Source organism: Brachyhypopomus gauderio, chromosome 1 (assembly GCF_052324685.1).
Source record: "Brachyhypopomus gauderio isolate BG-103 chromosome 1, BGAUD_0.2, whole genome shotgun sequence".
NCBI classification, from domain to species: Eukaryota; Metazoa; Chordata; class Actinopteri; order Gymnotiformes; family Hypopomidae; genus Brachyhypopomus; species Brachyhypopomus gauderio.
In genome coordinates this window covers 35285408-35304751 of record NC_135211.1, presented here as the reverse complement: position 1 = coordinate 35304751, position 19344 = coordinate 35285408, and the positions used below count along the sequence as shown (strand labels likewise).

The following is a 19344-nucleotide window of genomic DNA, read 5'->3' as shown; positions in this document are numbered from 1 at the left end:
CCAGCAGTCAACTGGTACAAAGACAAGACAGATATAGACAAACAAACGACCCTCAGGTGAGACGGATCGCGGGCTCCGCCCACCTGAGGGATGAACACAACAACCACAACAACAGGACAACTGCCGCTGTGAACTAATCCATGAAATCCATATTGTGCTTCACAGTCCCACTGGCACTGTTAAAGCATATAAAGTGCTGCTGGTTCCACATGGATTTTATCTTATGCATCACCAGGCGTCCTCCAACACCGCAAACCCATCCTGGCCTCTCTGGTGACTACGGCCACTGGCACTGGTAATGGATGCTCTGTGCTACCAGCTACATCCACATCTACCAAATTCCACAATCCCAGCAAATCTGTGCTGTCCTTACCCATAATCCTCTCTGATACAATCCTCCACAGCTACCCTGAGTCGATGTCCTCTAAAACCTGTTGCAGTCTGTAAAGTCTGTTGCAGACTCAAAGCTTGCCTATTCGTGCAATAAATAACCACGAAACCTGCACTTACTGAAATAATCGTCTTTGTCTTGTAACATCCTGAACTGCACTGCTGTGTTTCCTCATCCCCCCCAAGCAGCAGTGCTTATTGCTGTTTGGTATCACACTCACATTTATTCTGATGTTGTTTCCAGGCGTCAGCGTGGATCCCTGCATATAGCACGATCTTAGTTCAAGGGTAGTTTGGATTCTGCTCATGGGAATAAGAAGGCAAGAGCACCAATGGAGCAAAACGGGGTGCAAATAGGATGACTGTTGAGTTCAGTTCTGTTCAGACACTTCAATAGAGATTTTCTACCAACCCAAAATGAATATTTGATATTCACAGTAATGAATCAAGTAGACAAATAAGATTTCATCCCTTTTATTAATACCTTTTTTCAGTTGTTCATGGTATTACACAGAAGAATTAGCCACACAAGTAGTTTTGATTGTATTGTTATACTTTTAAACATTTCTTTTGTTAATAATATTAATTCCCCCTTTTTGAAATACTATTACTAGAAAAGGTTACACAACTATCACGTAGATATGCGAACACCAAGACAGTAATCTAGCACAACGGAAAAAATTAAGATTAAAAAAGGGCATGACTGAAGAAAAAGAGTAAAAAAAATGTCAGGTGGAGTAACATTTCCATTCACACTTCTCCACCCCCCAAACTCTGGTGAAGCTACTTCCTTGTTATTTTTTTTCCTTTGAGGGGGGTGGGTAGTAAAAGACATCAGACTCCACCCCTTTTCCCTTTTTTGGTTGTGTGGGAGGAGTCGTTCCACGAATTAAATCCTGTATACAACCACTGTAAGCGCACTCAAGTTTTTTCCCCAGTGTTGGTGCTGGCAGATCATATTAGTGACTGGACTGACAAGCATGCTTGTGTGCACATGCATATCAAGTTACTGTTCCACTTGCTCTGAGATTAAAAACCAACATGAACAAGGGAAAAAATAGAATGGGCACTATGGCAATCTTCCCCAACACAGCAATCTGTCTGTAATCAGATTACAATCTGTAATATGTCTGCACACATCACATACTCAAACCTCATAATCTCTATCAAATAATTTCAGCAACGAGTTGTGTAATGAGCTGATGTTTTAGGGCAGTGCTATGCTGAGTATAATGGCTTCTTAAACACATTCATGTCATTTGGGCTTTTTTATTGTTTATGTTTCTTTAAATATTGCAAGTTAAAAACAGTGATGGTCTAATGTTAATACCGGCTAGTGTTTTTGCTATCTTGACAAGAATAAAGCTATAAGTTATTTTGATTGGGTTAGTACATTTGCAGTTGGAGGCCACCAGTAATAAAACTGCATTTGGCTGCAGCCACTGCTTAACAGTGTGGGTTAAATCAGCTTTCAGATTAACATCTTAAGCATCTACAACCTTTTGGCAGTGAAGGGGCTGGTTAATAAACAAATCAGGATTAGAAAGGATTGATTTTTCCCTGCAAGGTCAAAATGGAAGTGATTTGAAGCAATGACTCCTGAAAACGGCCATGGGCATTGATTTAGTGGCTAACTCGTGCATGCACACAGAGAACACACAAACACACATGCCAAATCTCTCTCCATTTCACTCCATATAAGACTTGGAAAAATGTTTTTGCATACTTTGGCAAATATTAGATTAGAAAATTCTGAATTTATGTATTAATGATGAATATCGAGTAGTAGTGGAATTACCGGCAGATGTTTCAGAATCAACATTTATTGTTGTTACTATTGCTACATGTGGCTAATAGCTTAGCACTGGAGGGTCAGAGTTGACATCTGACTGCATTCTCAACACAATGAAGAGAAGAAAAATAATGAATTGCTCATGTTACATGTAACATGGTTAATAACTTCCTAAAAATGCTGTGCTTTCAAGGGCCTGGTTTCTAGATAATAAAATGGTTCAGCCAGTCACTAAACCAGCTAATAGTGACACCTGCTGGCCGACAGTTGAATTGCAGCATCCTTACAACGACAGTAGTTCTGCCTGCCTCAGGGGTATTTCTCGCTCCGACTTTCTTAGAAGCAAAATGTAAAGCTATCTCAATCTTTTTGTTTTTGTACAGTTCAGCACATCCATGATCCATTTGCTCACACGTCATCAAAAAGAACAAAAAAAAAAATCACACTTACCATGACAAGCGCAAAAGGTTTCACGCATGCAGTTTGAACATACCAACATCCCAAACTATACCTAAGCAAATCCAGAGTTATGAAGAGGTACAGTGTTTACCCCAAACTCCCCCTTAAATTGTTTTATCTTCACCAGCCAAATGGAAGACATGGACTGGCTGCCATAAAAGGACACCAGTATTTAGCCAAGACCTGTTGCCTTGGGCCACGTGAATTCAGAATAATACTTTGCCTTCATCTCAGCAGCAAGATTGCAACACTAAAGAATATTAAATTACAAATAATATGAATAATATGAAGAAAATTAAAGCACACACCAAAGAGTGTTAAAAAAGGTGACACACATTACACGTACAAACATAATGTATTTCTACACTGTTGTGTGTTTTCCTCTGTTTTTTTCTATTCTATTATCTGTTTTGCTCTATTTTTCAACATATAATTAAGAGAGTTGCTGTTTTTTTATAACATTATGGTCATTGTTATTATCAATATATTTATAATTAATATTCATATTAGAAGTGTTACTATTGGTCAGCACTACGTTCGGATCTCTCTACAGACCCCGCCCATGCCACAGAGGTTAAAGGGCTCCGACATCTGGGAGACTGAGCAGTTCTCACTTTTCTCATGAACTTCCTTGATCCTTTTGCTTCCCTCCACACATGGGAAAAACAAATCATAGAGGAGAATGAGATTAAGTTTGGTAAGAGGAGTTCCCCTGTTTTACCTTTTCTCTCTCTCTATTCTTCTCTGTAGGTCTCTATCATTCTTTTTTTACATGGTATTCTGACGAATGGATATGACTGATTGTTATGACTCTCATAGTAGTATCTCCCCTTCATCCATCTATCCATCCATCCATCCATCCAACCATCCACTTCTCTCTCTCTCTCTCCCTCTCTTGCTCTCTCTGTGTTCAGCAGGAGACCTCCATGGTGTTGGAGGGGCTGGGCGGGAGGTTGTCCTGCGAGCCCTGCGACAGGGTGCGTGAGCGGGAGCGGGAGCCGTCGATGGAGTACGAGGAGGACAGGGAGGTGGTGCGTGAGCGGGACAGGCGCGTCATGCAGGACGAGGCCACTGAGAAGGAGACGGGAGACACAGGAAGAGAGACGCAGATGAGACACAGATGAGATGGAGATGAGACGTCCCGTCACGGCTTACGCCTTTTAAATGGATGGTGCTTTCCGTAGGGCTGACAGACCCGTCGGCCGGATGAAGTGGAGGTTACTTACTGTATCCCATTCCCTGGATGAAGTATTTGAACGCCTCAGTCAGCTTGCTGGGCTGCGGAGAGATGGGGTTGCATGTAGAAGATCCCAACTTTCGTATTCCAATTGGAGAAGAACTTTAAATTTAATAAATAAATGCAACTTACCTGGGTGAGTTGTGGCATCCCGCCAGCATCAGCCATCTGCACAGAATGACAAAATCATGAGAACATTTTCCCGAGAAAGCAAATAATTATAAAAACTGATCAGTTTATGTCTATAGCCATCTCAAGATGTCATGAAATGAACCCATCCAGTCAAAACATGAATACTCTGAACTCAACAGATAATACATGTCTCTACCCAAGACATACATGTCTCACGCTCCCCCCCAGAATTCCTTTGCTGTCATTTTCTGGTTGCTTCAGTTGGCATTCTTATGGCAGTCTGTAAGTAACTGTACTGAACGTTGTTGAAAGGCCTGGCTGTGTAGCAGGATCTCCAGTGTTGGAGGCAGCAGGCTCCTTACCTTCAAGAATGAAGTTGTAGTAGGGTCCAGTTTGCAGTTACACTCCACCTGGTGGACAGGAAGAGAAAAACACCTGACTTTCTTGATCCAAAGGCAGCAAGCAGAGGGACTGGGACTGGGTCTGGGTCTGAGTGCGTGTGGACTTACCGCTGCTTCCTCATACGGTGCGTGGTCCCCAACCACCAGCATGACAGGGCATCTGGTATAGAGGGAACGGGAGAGAGAGAGAGAGAGAGAGAGAGAGAGAGAGAGAGAGAGAGAGAGAGAGAGAAAGTTTAGACTTGATGTGCTATAGACTGGACACCAAGGATTATAGGAGTAAATGCAATTGGCTGATGTTGAGAAACTAACTTCAGTGTGCTGCTGCGGTCAATGTTCAGATCCCTGCGACTGCAAAACAGAGAAGAACAAAAATTAAAGGCCTGGTCTGAGGTGTGTGTGTGTGTGTGTGTGTGTGTGTGTGTGTGTGTGTGTGTGTGTGTGTGTGTGTGTGTGTGTGTGTGTGAGAGAGGGAGAGAGAAACAAAGTGCACCTGTTACCTGTTGTAGCTTTTCCAGAAGAGGTCCATGTTAACAAGGTTTGGGGCTTTAGAGATTCTCTCTCGATGAGACTGAACAAGGTCTGTGTTTCCTGAGATTTCCTTCTGCTCTCACACACACACACACACACACACACACACACACACACACACACACACACACACACACGGCATAATGAACATCTCAAACCTTTCCGATGAACAGATTGTTGAATTTAACCATAAATACCCGCACGCACACACCTGACTGAAGAGGTGACACATGAGTTGCTCTGGAAGGGAAGATGCCAGTAAGCTGATCTGGAATCAGACAAAGCAAGACGAGTGGGAACCTAGCCTCCATAATCAATCACACATCTATACGATCACCCAGCCTCCATGATCAATCACACAACTACACCCTCACCGAGCCTCCATGATCAATCACACAACTACACCATCACACAGCCTCCATAATCAATCACACAACTACACCCTCACCCACCTCCATGATCAATCACACAACTACACAATCACACAGCCTCCATGATAAATCACACAACTACACCATCACACAGCCTCCATAATCAATCACCCAACTACACCCTCACCCACCTCCATGATCAATCACACAACTACACCATCACACAGCCTCTATGATCAATCACACAACTACACCCTCACCCACCTCCATGATCAATCACACAACTACACCCTCACCCACCTCCATGATCAATCACACAACTACACCATCACACAGCCTCCATGATCAATCACACAACTACACCCTCACCCACCTCCATGATCAATCACACAACTACACCATCACAAAGCCTCCATGATCAATCACACAACTACACCATCACACAGCCTCCATGATCAATCACACAACTACACCATCACACAGCCTCCATGATAAATCACACAACTACACCATCACACAGCCTCCATGATAAATCACACAACTACACCTTCACCCACCTCCATGATCAATCACACAACTCAACATGGGGTAACCACACAGTATGAGATGGTACCTTATGGGCAGCCCACTCCATCCATCCACGGGCATTTGGGTCGATATTGATCAGGACGAGACCTTCAACAGTGTGAGGATTATCCAGCTGAGAGAGAGAAAGAAAGAAAGAGAGAGAGAGAGAGGGAGAGAGAGAGAGAGAGAGAGAGAGAGAGAGAGATGACCGTTTGAATGACCGATCTCTGATCAGAGTGATCGTCCTGGGATAAAGGATGACTTTTGAACAAATGGCTTTGCAGATGGTGCGATTGCAGTCTCCTAGAAACCAACATGCCAACTAAAAGCCTCCTAACATATGCTGTATTCAACAGTAGCTCAACTTATTTAATCAACTCCTACTAACTATACTGCGACAGCTACTAATTACATCTCTGCAAGCACCGTCATGACAGACTGGTGCTGTCGTAGCAGCCGGTCCAACAGCTGGTTATCAGCTGCTACGCCTTATTAGGGGCACACAGGACTCTCATAGCAAACAAAGATCAAAAAAGAGAGAGAGAGAAGGAGGGACGCTGACCGTGAACTTTGCCATGATGTAGGCTCCTGCTCCAACTCCTACTCCAATCACGGAGCGGAAACTGCACCAGAGCAAGAACAGAATTCTAGTTCAAAATACCGCGTTTGCTGTCTAAGGCAGCTAGTGCACGATAAGTCCAAGACAGCATTTGCCGTGCAATCTTCCTCTAAAATGCAAGCTAGCACACAAAATCAGTCAGCTCCACAATAAGCGTTAAACAGTCCTTGAGCCGTGACAGGGGAGATCAACTCACTTGAAGTACTGCACAACTGATTTGATCATATCGGAGAGCTGATCCATGGAGGCGTACTGGTACCTGAGGAGAGAAGGACGTGGGGCATGACACCGCTGTCTGCTGATCTCAGATCTGTGATGCTCGCCCCACTAATGCTGGGGTTAGAGCTGGAATATCTACTACCACTGAAAGGGATTATTTGAGCTGCAGATATTGACATCGAGATAGACCACACACACATATTTACATTTACATTTATGGCATTTAGCAGACGCTCTTATCCAAAGCTGGAGTGGCTAATCGGGAGATTCGGGAGGATTCCCGATGGGCCGGCTCATGTCAATCTCTAGTTTGGGCCGATTGGGAGGGAAAAATTTTTTTGGGCCGGATTTGTGCATGAAACTCCCGGGCTGAAAAAGGGACCCACTCCGGCCCTGCTCTTATCCAGAGCGACTTAGAAAGTGCTTTTGCACACACACACACACACACACACATGCACACATACACACACACACACTCTGGTTACACGCAGGTTACAGAACACACGCACACACACACACACACGCGCCCGCACACGCACACGCACACACACACACACACACTCTGTACCCTGCTGGATAGGGGGCAGCACCCTCTTCCTGTCCTGGTGCATTTATGTGAACCACCGTGAAGTTTTTTACAATCTCCTCCATCTCGTGGAACTTGAAAAAAGTGGAGAAGCAACTCTTACCTTACAGAGAAAAATAGAAATGCAGAGAGAGAGAGAGAGAGAGAGAGAGAGAGAGATGGGTACATTTTAAATACAAAAAGATTGTTCAGCAGTTCATACGTGTGTGTGCATGTGTGTGCGTGTGTGTGCGAGTAACTCACTGTCCATCCCTACATCATGGAAGGTCAGTACTGCTGGTCTACGAGTGTTTCCCGAGCCGTGCAACGTCACGTGCAACAGACCGTGGGGAGTCTCGATCTCATGCTCCTGCAACACAGAGGCACACGGGTGGAGTCCATGCAGATGGAGTCTCCTGGTTGTGGTGACACCATCTTAACGGCCTCTTACCTTCCCCTGGTCCAGAAGAATACGGGCAGCAATCTCCGCCTCCTAAACACAGAGCGTAAACATCAGCTGTAGCACATCTATAGCCATTTAGAACCAAACCACCCAAACCACTTTTCTGCATCATCTGCGATAGAGGTGGTGTTTTCAAATCTCTCCAGCAGGTGGCCCCATAAGGCTTTAGGAGCAGAGAATGGAACTGAAATCTATACATGTAAGTAGAAACCTCTTAATCCTACCAATCTGCTGCAGACAAAATGGGAAGAATAGCACTGGCAGGATTATTTGTTGTGATGTAATAATCTCTAGGATACAAAAGTTGATCTTGGATTTCATCCCCCCCTTAAAAGGCAGGACTGTGACAAACAAAGGACAACAAAAACAAACAACGGACCAACAAACGAACACACAAACAAAGGAAGTCTGCAGTTGAATATGTTGCAGGATATAGAGAAGCTCATGTGATTTACAAGGACTAACAGAATCACATCGGTTTTACGAACGCATAACGAAATTGTCCTTCTTTGGATGAAGGAGGAAATTAAATGCCTTACAAATGTCAAAACCGACAGAATAACAGTTATTGTAATGCAACGGTTCCACGTCGTGTCTTACAGTAATGTTGAAATCTTTTACCGTGCCCCATTAAACTGCACGGCTGAGCAGCGATTGGTTGCTGGCTCAGAGGGCACTGGAGGATGCTTTGGGAGGAGGTTGCTCCACCGTAGCGTGTTGTGGGAGAAGCATCATGTGTAAGCGAGGAGAAATAAGTTTGTGCTTTACTACTGTCATAGTCTGTGTGAATGAAATGTGTTGCCCTGCACAATGTTATGATCAAACCTGCATCACCTTTCATGGCCATTGTGTGTGTGTCTTTGTCTGTTTGTGTGTTTATCTGTGTGAGAGTGTATGTGTGTCTTTGTCTGTGTGTGTGTGTGTGTGTGTGTGTGTGTCTTTTGTGTTTTTGTGTGTGTGCGTCTTTTGTGTCTTTGTGTGTGTGTGTGTGTGTGTGTGTGTGTGTGTGTGTGTGTGTGTGTGTGTGTGTGTGTGTGTGTGTGTGTGTGTGTGTGTGTGTGTGTGTGTGTGTGTGCGTGCGAGACCTTTGCGGTGTCCTGCTGACTCGTAAGTAAAGGCTTGTCTTCCGTCATGGCGATCTCGTGCATTTCTGTCGTCATGATTAATCTTTCCTGTGCTCTAAGGAAATCAAAAGAACAGTTAAATTACAACTTTTCTTTCTCACTTCTCTCCCCCCCCCCCCCCCCCCCCCCACACACAGTCTGTTCAGAGTTCTACAGGTTTTATTAATACGATTTTTAATTAGAAATTTCAGAAAGAAGTAATTAGCTTTAAAGAGAGAGAGAGGAACAAAGAGCATCTGTCATTTTTTACTTAAACAACAATCCTGCATAGTTGACTAACGGAAGGAGTTTTACTGTAGTGACCTTTACAAGCAGACTTACGAGATGGCATTTTAAACATAAGCACATGTCTGGGTGTGTGTGTGTGTGTGTGTGTGTGTGTGTGTGTGCATCCTAAACTGCTCCCCAGTGAGAGTATCTCTAGTACTGCTGCATGCTTTACCATAATAGCTCTGGTGTGACATTAGTGTACTGTGCGTGTGTGCATGTGTATGCGTGCACGTGTGTGTGTGTGTGTGTGTGTGTGTATACGTGTGTGTGCCTGAATGCATGTGCATGCATGTGTGTAATTGCACGTGTGTGTGCTCTTTTCCTTTCTCTTCCCTTTTCATGCCTTCTTTCCTGCTCCTGTACTATGAACTTTTCATTCCTCTATAGATGAAATGAAATGAAATGAAATGAAAGACCTGTATATGTATCAGCATTACGCTGCCATCAGCACAGATCCCCGCGAACCACAGCATTGAAAAGACACATCAGAAGCTCCACACAAACATCACATTTGAACATGTTCCAAAAACTATTAGGATGGGACCAGCTTCCTAATTTGAGCTGTTAAAACATTAGTGAAACAGTAGAATAATGATTTCTCCCAAAATGAGTGAGACAATGTTAAGAAGGGGGTCTGTAATGGGACCCTGTTGCATTCTCACAGTCTCTTTTGTTCCAGGGCTCAGTTTACCATAAACATCTATGAAACAAGGGGCCGCTGGCCATAATTCTGCCTAAACGTCAAGGCTCACAATTAGGCGCACCCAGGTACACTGTAGCCAGTAGGTGGCACTGAATGGACTCACACACACACAAACACACACACACACACACACACACACACACACACACACACACACACACACACACACACACACACACACACACACACGGGTGCACTGGGGCTGCGGGTGCTGCCGAGTTTAGCACGAGGCAGTGTCTGTATCAGGTTGAGCCTGAGGAGTCAGAATTACAGCCCTGCTCACTCTTCCTGCACACACGCCCCAGGAGTGCACACACATCCCAGGAGTGCACACAGCCTGAAGAGGATTAGAATTCATCTAAACCCCTGAGTCATCGAAAACACCATTAAACAATAGTCATAATTACAATCATTCTCCAGCCTTGAACCCGGACTACCCAAACCAGCCTGACCCGACACTTGGTTACAGTTGTAAACAAAACTCTTACACCTGACTCCATTTGGCAAGCGTTTCCCTGTCGAGTTTGGTCCCCCCCCCCCCCCCCCCCCCAAGCAGTTTTCTTCACTCAAGGGAGCTTGTTTCTTGCGTCTATGTATTGCAGAACATACTCAAAAGCGTTATATTGATATAACCAAACTGCAAACATCTTCATCATTGACTTCACCATTATCATCATCATTTGCACCACCAAACGTGCTCTAAACTCCTTTACAAGACCCTTATAAGAAGACAATTTGCTCAATAGGATTCGGTGAATAAGGAGTAGGCGGCACTGTAAAATAGCGTCTCACATTAGCACGAAGCGCAGGCTGATTATGAAACGCCATCTGTTGCCATCTGAATGGCTGCATAGCGCCCAGGAGTTGAGACCATGTCTGACCAGGCTGTGCTATCGATGTAGTGATACAGATGTGTGCCGGTCCAGGGTTAAGAGAAACACAGACGCCGTGGCGCAAAGAACCGGGGGTGAAGTAAAGAACTGTTACTCTTAATCTCCGAAAATACCACAAATCTGTCTGTCTCTCCCCCGCGTAAGTCGGACAAAGTAGCATCGGCTACGAGAGAGGTGGGCCGTCGCTGGAGAAAGAGACAGAACAGGGCTGAGAGAGAGTGGAGGAGAGAGGAGAAAAGGATTCAGGAGCAATAGGAGGAATATGTGGAATAAAAAGTCCAGGAGATTCCAACAGCACACGCACTCACACAGACCAGCACGTACCCTGTTTGAATTCCTCTGAAATGGAATTTTTCAAGAACACGGCGTGTTTTCCCGAGCTGCTAAAGAGGAAAAATACTTTTAAACAATGCACAACTGCAAAAAGCAACATGTTCATGTTTACAAGTAGGCTTAGGCCAACTGTCAGTCACTAAGTATCCATTAGAGCGCTTGGCAAGGTAGGAAGTCAAGAACAGGAGAGGTCAACACAGCACGCAAGGCAAAGTCAGTTCAGGAAGAGAAGGAAAACATCCCATGCACAGCACCGCATAAAAAATCAAAGCACAAAATACATGAGTAAAAAAAAGAATCAGGTGAATACAAAAGTAACGATGTTTGCACCCCACTGTCGTCTCTACAAGGGACACACACGCAATCTTTCACCAACTGAATCCAGCTATGCACGCTAATAAATGTGGGGCCCTGGTCTCGTGTGGTAGGTGCTGACACAGAAGGCACACGCACGCATGCCGGGCCAGGGTGGAGGTGGGCGTGGTTCATGGCCTGCGGGGGTCCCGATGTGGGGTGGGCCTTGGTGGCCTTTGCTGCAACAGGAAGCGGGCAGATGGGATCGCCCCAGCTTCCTGCCACGGTAGACACGCCGGGCGACAGCCGTCCTCGTGGTGGAGACAGACACGTAACGATGCCACCACCCCCTCCCCCCTGAGGGGAAGAGCACACAGACACTCCTGATCCCTGTATCTCCCACGCACACACGCATATGCACACGACACACAAGATAATAAGAAAAACAGACAAAAAACTAAAATCTACATCTACAGTCTAGCTGTCACGTGGTCACCTTCTCTCAGCTCCCCCTGGTAGCCCCCTTCCCATTCGGCACGGTTTTGCTCCAGGCCCTGAAGTAATCCGACACCCCCCAAGGTGCTACGGCTGGGTGGGACACGGGACGGAGGAAAGACAGTCTCATTACGCCACACCCAGGCAGGGAAAGGGTTCGCTGCTCCTCCACACGACGAGATTTCCACGAGGAAATGGTTTTGCCAACATGCGGAAGCGTGCTTTTCAGGAATGTTCACCGAATAGCGCAGGAGGAACACACACTGTTAGAATGCAGGTGTGCTTGAGAAACCATCTGAATAAGCGTGATATTTAGAATAGGGCCTTAACTGTCTGTTTATGGTGCAAAGCTGCTTTGACCGAACTGCTAAACCCTTGTTACAATCGCACTTTTGTTTACGGGCTCTAGAGTGTCATGAAACGTTCACGTCCTGAGCAGTTACTGACATCTTTGTTTTAGCAAACAGCTGTGAAACAGTGTTATGAGTTTCGTAGGTGCCAGTAGTCAGTGGTGTCGGTCTCCTGTACACCGCCGCAGGACAGTCCTGTCTCCCATGATTCATGTGATCTCGTTAAAGCAACAGAATATCACGGGTACGCTGCACCTTCAGAGCGGAAAGTGCCCTGGCTGGTTCATAGACATGACCATTCAGATAACGGCTCAATCATAAATCACTTTAATCATGGTTTCAAACCATGATATGTTTTTTCCCTACATGTAACTACTGGAAAGTTTATTCAGTGATTTTAGAACAACAAAAAGCCACATGATGTGCTAGAAAGTCCTCCAGCGCATAGACGACTCTCAGTGTAGGATTCAGCAGCTACTGATCTCTTTTGCTGTGATCTCTTTGGTTGTGATCTCTTTGGCTGTGATCTCTTTGGCTGTGATCTCTTTGGTTGTGATCTCTTTGGCTGTGATATTTTTGGCTGTGATATTTTTGACTGTGATCTCTTTGGCTGTAATATATTTTGTTGTGATCGATTTGGTTGCGATCTCTGTAAGTAATGTGACCAAACAAAATATAATGTTTTTTTTTTTATGATTCCTGAATATATATACTTGTAAATATACAAGTTACAAAAAATGCTTCAGGTTCAATGAAGTAGCTTAAAGCAACTAACAGATGGAAACTGTGAGTGATTAGCAAATGTGATGTGAGCAGCAAAAGCCAACTTTAACTGACCTGGGGGCTTAACTTCATCAACTCAATAGTTGAGTTAATCAGCCTGATTATCCATTTATTGACTGCAGAAAGTGGTTACGAAAGTCATTTAGTCTAGAACATAAGTTGCATTCAGCTTGGCAGTTATTGCCACAGATCTGAGATCAGGTTTGGAAGTGTTTTTTAGTGGGCATACCCACCAAGCTGAAATATGGGGAACCTCTCTCCCACGAACCTGAACAGATAACAGTGGTATTAAACCAGGAGAGGGGGAGGGGAAAATCAACAACGAACTCAAGCAGTGATTCAGCAAAAGGTGGAGAAAGGTGAGAGAGAGAGTGTTTGAGAGAGGCAGACGGAGAGTGTGTGATATATTAGTGCATATGATCGTGGGAAGGCCAGGATATATTGGATCAAGCTGTGTGTATAGGAAGTGTGTGGTTCTCACACACTGCAAGGATTATTATGGTATTATGAGCTTTTCTTTCAGTCATCCCCTCCACCTCAAGCATATGTGCCATGACAGAGATGACCTTGCACACAGGAAGGAATACTACTCCCATATATTTTGAAGGCCCCTTCTTTTGCTATGCTACAACTCCAGGACCTGGTTCCTGGTATTGATGTCTGGTATTGAGTGTGCACAAGGTGTACAGGGTGTCATTTGCAATATGGGGCATAGGGCAAGCCATATTTAGGGGTAGTTATGAAAGTATTTTTAGGCCTTGTGTTATGGGACACTTGGTTGTGTCATACTATGATGTTTTTGTAGTTTTTTGTAGAACCCTTTAATAGGTCATCTTAGTGCAAAATCTAAAAATGGACTTCCCTATTTACAAAAACAAGTGATGAGGTAATGTGGTTACATATGCTGAGGGTATGTTAGAGAAATAGAGAGAAAGGAAGAGATAGAGAGAGAGGAGACACTTTTAACAGTACAGAGTTATTTAGTGAACTATATTTTTCACAGTTTAGTTATACTGAGGTGTGGAGGGTAGAGGTAATGTGGTTATATATGCTGAGGGGTATGTCAAAAGAGAAAGAAAGGGTGAGAGTCAGAGAGAGAGAGAGAGAGACTTTTAACAGAGTTACTGCAAAGCAAACGTGTCAGAGAGAGAGAGAGAGAGAGACTTTTAACAGAGTTACTGCAAAGCAAATGTCATGTAGAATGTAACAGAGGACTGTTAGTGTGTGGAGGCTGAGGAGAGGGTAAGTGCAGTCTTGAGAGATATAGCGTATCTGGGTTAGGACGAGAACGCGAGACAGAAAGAGGCTCTGTGATGAAATGCAAGCCAAGCACTCTGTGATGAAGGTCAGAACTCTGATAGCTTAAATCCGCATGCTCGCAGACTTAGGCGAGGAAACGTGTTGAGGCACGTGCGTCCCCGTGTCGGCTAAGAGGCTGACAGCAGACACCTGGGCCAAGGTAGTCAGGTGCGTTTGCACTTGAGTTGAAAAGGTGACACCGTTCCGCCTGACTCCTCGCAAACTCTCGCTCTCTCACTCACACACACACACACACACACACACACACGCAGAAGCGCAAATGTGTGTGTGTGTGTGTTTCTAAAAACACGACTTCTTTGTTCGCCTGCTCGTCCTTTGATATTCTGGGAGAGAGGACAGGGATGGGCAAAGAGAAAGAAAGGTGAGGAGAAGCATAGCGCCGGCCGCCATGGAGACCGAGAGAGGTGCTGCCACGGAGACCGAGAGAGGTGCCGCCATGGAGACCCAGAGAGGTGCTGCCACGGAGACCGAGAGAGGTGCCGCCATGGAGACCGAGAGAGGTGCCGCCATGGAGACCGAGAGAGGTGCCAAAACACTCCTTGCTGTTTTTCATCCTCCACTCCCTCCCTCCCTCTTTCATTCCATCGTTTCCCACAGCGACGGAGGAGTACGCACTAACTTTAAAAGAGTAGTTCAGATGGTGCGGTGCGGTGGTAGGAGCAGCACCCTGTCGCGGCCCTTTTCAGCCCTGTCTCCTGCTCGTCGGTAAATAACGATTCACTCTGGCAATCACTGCTTCGCAATCCGCGTGATTCAATGACGTCCGCGCATACCACCGAGCGGCACAAGGTGTACAACTATTTGAAAAAAAAGGTATATCTCTCTCTCGCATATATTCTTTTACACTACGTGGGGTGTAGCAACAACGCCAAACATCAGGGTTGGCTAGCACAGTGACAACACAATAGAGGTAAATCTGTAGTCTCCTCTGCTGTGTGGCTCAGCTCCCGACACAGTCATGGTAACACACACACACACACACACACACACACACACACACACACACACACACACACACACCCAAACGAGTGGTCATGACCTTGAAGTTGAGACACATCTCAGACTGGAAGCAGACAGTGATAACTGCATATATGCAGATGCCACCACTTCCTACCAAAAAGGGATAATCTCTGAACAGTTCTGCTGATGGTCATTTTCCAACACGACCTCATATCTCTGCAAACACCCCCGTTCCTGACCTCTGGGCCAGGGGGATCACATTGAGGGATCTTCTGGGTTCTCTGGTCATCTGGCCAAGAGGAACTCCCTTGCACGCGGCCAGCAGAAGGCGCGCCGTCGTCTCGGCACACGTAAACAAGCGTGGGGGTGTGGGGGGTGTGGGGGGCGTGAGGGGGTGTCGGTCCAAGGAGTGAGGAAAAAATAGCCCAGCGAGGAGCAGCTGTGAGGACGTGTGGGAACAGAGGGGGTACTGTGTGGCCCAGGCTGCAGTGGTCACGCCTCGAGCCCAGGACTCTGCCCAGCCACATCCGCCACGCTGGACTCTGCTCCGGCCACATTCCCCCGCTCGAGGTGACCGTATTAAACCCACATTCTCTTTACCAGCCTCATTATTCGGAGGTAACCTGACCCCTGCTATGTGTATCCACATCCACATAATCCACGTGCGCATTAACTGCACTGTCAATATCTGTTACACGAAACCCTGTGACATGATCCACGTCCTGGGCCGATCTCTGGCGCACTGCTCTAATTCTACTCAAATACAAAGTCTTATGTGTTCATTAACCAAACCGAAATAATCCTGATTTGTAACGCACACTGTTCCAGATGCATTACAAACTCACCGGTTAGCACTGTGGTATTTTGTGGCTATTGTGCAGTTATTTATCACACAGTGTCAGCGGTGTTACCTCTCATTTCTAACACTGCGTCCTGTTGTGACACTCAGCTCCAATCAAACAAAGACCCCACTGCTAGGTGCCACTGTATTTAGAGCGGTGTGGTGGTCACAAGAAAGCTCCTCCCTCTAAAATATCCGGCCCCGCCCACAAACTCTGGCACACATACTGTACGCCTGCAGCGCCTTGCACAGTTACCAACGAGGTGCCAAGTTGCACCCAGGAGTCAAGAAGTGCACGTCTGCAAAAGATTTCATTTTGAATGTTTGTTTAAAAGCATTTTGACAATAAATAAATGAAGTTTAGTCCAACGGATGTTGAATCATGCATTTCACTATAACATTAGCATATTACTCTGATGTTTGTTTTCTTTAAGCCCATCCCTGCCACACATGTAGAATCGATTCACCAGCTAATCGGAACTCTTGCATAATTAATGTAGCCATACATGAAGAACAGAAAGACAGCAAGCAAACAAATGCTGAATCATTATTTGCAGGTGGTGTCCTCAGTCAGGAAGTGGGTAGTTAAGAGGAATTTCACAAAGATGCTGAGAGTCCCCAAATGCATGTTAAGTTCAGAATAGACTGCAAGGATTGCTTGTGATGATGTGGCTTAATTTAGCACCTCAACAAAATTTAATGGTTGTGCAACAATGCTAGATATTCTAATCACAGACTGTAGATGGTCAGGCTCTCCATCCTGACAGCTGGAGCCAGAGTGAGGCTAAAGATATTGTCTAACATGCATGTCGGTGCAGTGTTGTCCTACAGCGCACGTCTTGTCTGTTTGGCTGAAACTGCCTTCATAATAGGACCTTGTAGTCCTGCACAGGATTTGGGTCTTGAAATGCTGAATGATTCACTATGTTGCAGTTACAGCCAGAAGCGCCACGATCTCCCTGTCTGTGAGAGAAACGATACACACACACAAAAAAACCCCCAAAAAAAACAAAACAAAAAAAGAAAACCACGCCTGAGCACATTTCAACGGAGCTCATATTTGAAAACGCTCTTTGTCAAGGCTTGTTTCACGAGCAAGCCTTTGCAACGTGGGTATGCTGTGAGGCGTTTTGCGTGCAGGCAGCGCGCAGCCCGCCAGTGCGACACACCTCTGTTTGACATTGACACACATTCTCCGCAAGCGCGCACAACCGTGCCAGCAGCTCTAATACCCCCTCCCGCCACAACACAACACACACCATCTCTATAGCGCAGACGCGCTCCACTCCTGCACTCCTACCCGGTTAGGTACAGGGACAGGCTGGCTGTATCACATACACCCCAAAAAGTCCTTTGTTGGTGGGTCTGTTTGCCTCTTAGCGCGAGCAAACGTTCAAATCTTCCCTCGTGCGTCTGTCAAAGCAGCCGCAGAGGCAAACGCAGCCCTCCGTCTACCTTGTTTTTCTGCAAGTACAAGTGCACACAGATTTCACACAGCGTTGTCAACTACAGCTTTTTGTTGTTTCTGAAGGTTTGGCTGAAGACAAAGACCAGTTGACTACCGCAAGTAACACTGGTGTGCAGGACGTTGAAGCCAAGCTCATCCCCAGACTGCACATATAAGTGTCCATATAGAGACAGCACTGTACTCACACCATGACACATACAGCCATCACTCATTCAAACACCTCCACCCTCAGCTCTCGGGATAGTTGTGTTTCTTTGCTGTTTTTAATGTTTATCTCTATCACCGTTCATTTCAGCAAGGCCACGTGAGCCACGGGCTGATATGTAGTTAGCGTTTGTTTATACAGTGTTTGTACATCTGAACCGCACTCTCGTTTCTCGATATTGGAGGTTTAAAGGTCCAAATACAGCACTAATTATGATAAACATTCATGCTCCACATACTTCTGACGAAGGAATATAGTCTAATTCCTATATAGTCTAATTGCATTTCAATTTGATCGATCCGACGTGACACACTGTTGAAGATTTTAAAAAGACACTCAAGTCAGGCTTCTTAATAAAAAGCGATAATGTTGTTATCACTGTGATAAATGTCAGAGAGTAAAACATAATTACACTTACCCTGTAGTAAAATGAAAGTGTTATTTGAGTACACAAGTTGCCTAAATACGTAAATGACACAATAAATCCTTCGCCTTGGTTATTGTTTTTCCAGCCTCGCACTTTCTTTGTTCCCAGTATTTTCTCTTTATCTCACGTCCCTCTGCTTTCTTCGTTTTCGCTTCCCGTTCACCCTCTCAAAATTACCCCGTTGTTTCGTTCTTTCTAGAGCCACAGAAAAAAAATCCTACAGAAAAATATGGAGCCGTCAATCAAATACGGTGGATGAAGTTACTTTTAGCAAAAGTGGGGGGCATTTGGAAAGATATATTAATTCTACATGATGTAAGCATAGAATTTCCAAGACAGATTAAACTGTGAAATTTGAGAATAACACAGTCTTAATATTAAGAGCTGATACGTATACATAAGCTGGTGAACAGCATACCATTGTGACAAAATCACCTGTTCTTACAGACGGCCACCCCTTTCTTTCTCTAATGGTATGCGCCCGTTGTTAAAGTAGCTAGTGGAACAAAACGCGTTCGCATTCCTAGGTTCTGGTTACAGCTGTGAGGCAGATATGATGAGGCATGAGACCTTCTTGGCAAACGCAGCGTGCGTAGCTTGCGGTATAGGGTTTGACTCTTCTGAAAACGTTTTATCATCAAAACTTTTCGGGACGATGGAGTCTCGAGTTCAATAATAATGTGAGCTTTCCATCACAGACTGAGTCCCATTTTAGGATCTTAACCTAGAAATGCTTCTGCCTTAAGCTACGCGCATTTACCAAACAATAAACTGAAGACAAACTAAGAAGCAATCAAAAACAAAAATAAGTGAAGTAAATCGAAGACAAATACGTAGAGAAGAAATGCAACAAATGCACGAAGTCGAAAACTGTCCGGTAGGGGTTTTAACCCATCATTGACTAATAGAAATATCACACCCTAAAAAATAACATTTGGCATGAGGATAATACCGGTGCAAACAGCGGCATGAACTCAACACAGTCATGTACTTTCCACTAACTTTCTTACTGCTACAGCAAGGCAAACATTATGCGTCGTATTATCATTAATTTAGGCAAACGCTGCTTGTGTTCATATTCACTTTTATTTTTATTTCAATTTAAATGAGTACCCATCACTAAGATACATTT

At 45.0% G+C, this 19344-nt stretch overlaps 1 protein-coding gene across 6 annotated transcripts; it reads right to left on the bottom strand.

Annotated features, from left to right (window-relative positions):
- Window positions 1–848: 848 nt before the first annotated feature.
- On the bottom strand, window positions 849–18666 carry ndrg2 (NDRG family member 2). Of its 6 annotated transcripts, XM_077012007.1 has the most exons (17): window positions 11523–12603; window positions 11061–11119; window positions 8832–8925; window positions 7735–7776; window positions 7548–7653; window positions 7287–7407; window positions 6696–6758; window positions 6443–6503; window positions 5927–6013; window positions 5154–5210; window positions 4912–5015; window positions 4724–4762; window positions 4520–4571; window positions 4373–4420; window positions 4011–4046; window positions 3868–3919; window positions 849–3712 (listed from the first exon to the last, which is right to left on the bottom strand). In XM_077012007.1, the coding sequence occupies exons 1-17, from the start codon at window positions 11556–11558 to the stop codon at window positions 3552–3554; spliced, it is 1218 nt and encodes a 405-aa protein (XP_076868122.1). In that variant the 5' UTR covers window positions 11559–12603; the 3' UTR covers window positions 849–3551. The 6 variants fall into 6 exon arrangements, with proteins under 6 accessions (XP_076868122.1, XP_076868138.1, XP_076868147.1 ...); XM_077012023.1 differs by lacking the exon at window positions 11523–12603 and adding an exon at window positions 18204–18666 and having other exon boundaries at window positions 4373–4571; XM_077012032.1 differs by lacking the exon at window positions 11523–12603 and adding an exon at window positions 18204–18666 and having other exon boundaries at window positions 4373–4571; window positions 11061–11116.
- Between the last annotated feature and the right edge of the window lie 678 nt (window positions 18667–19344).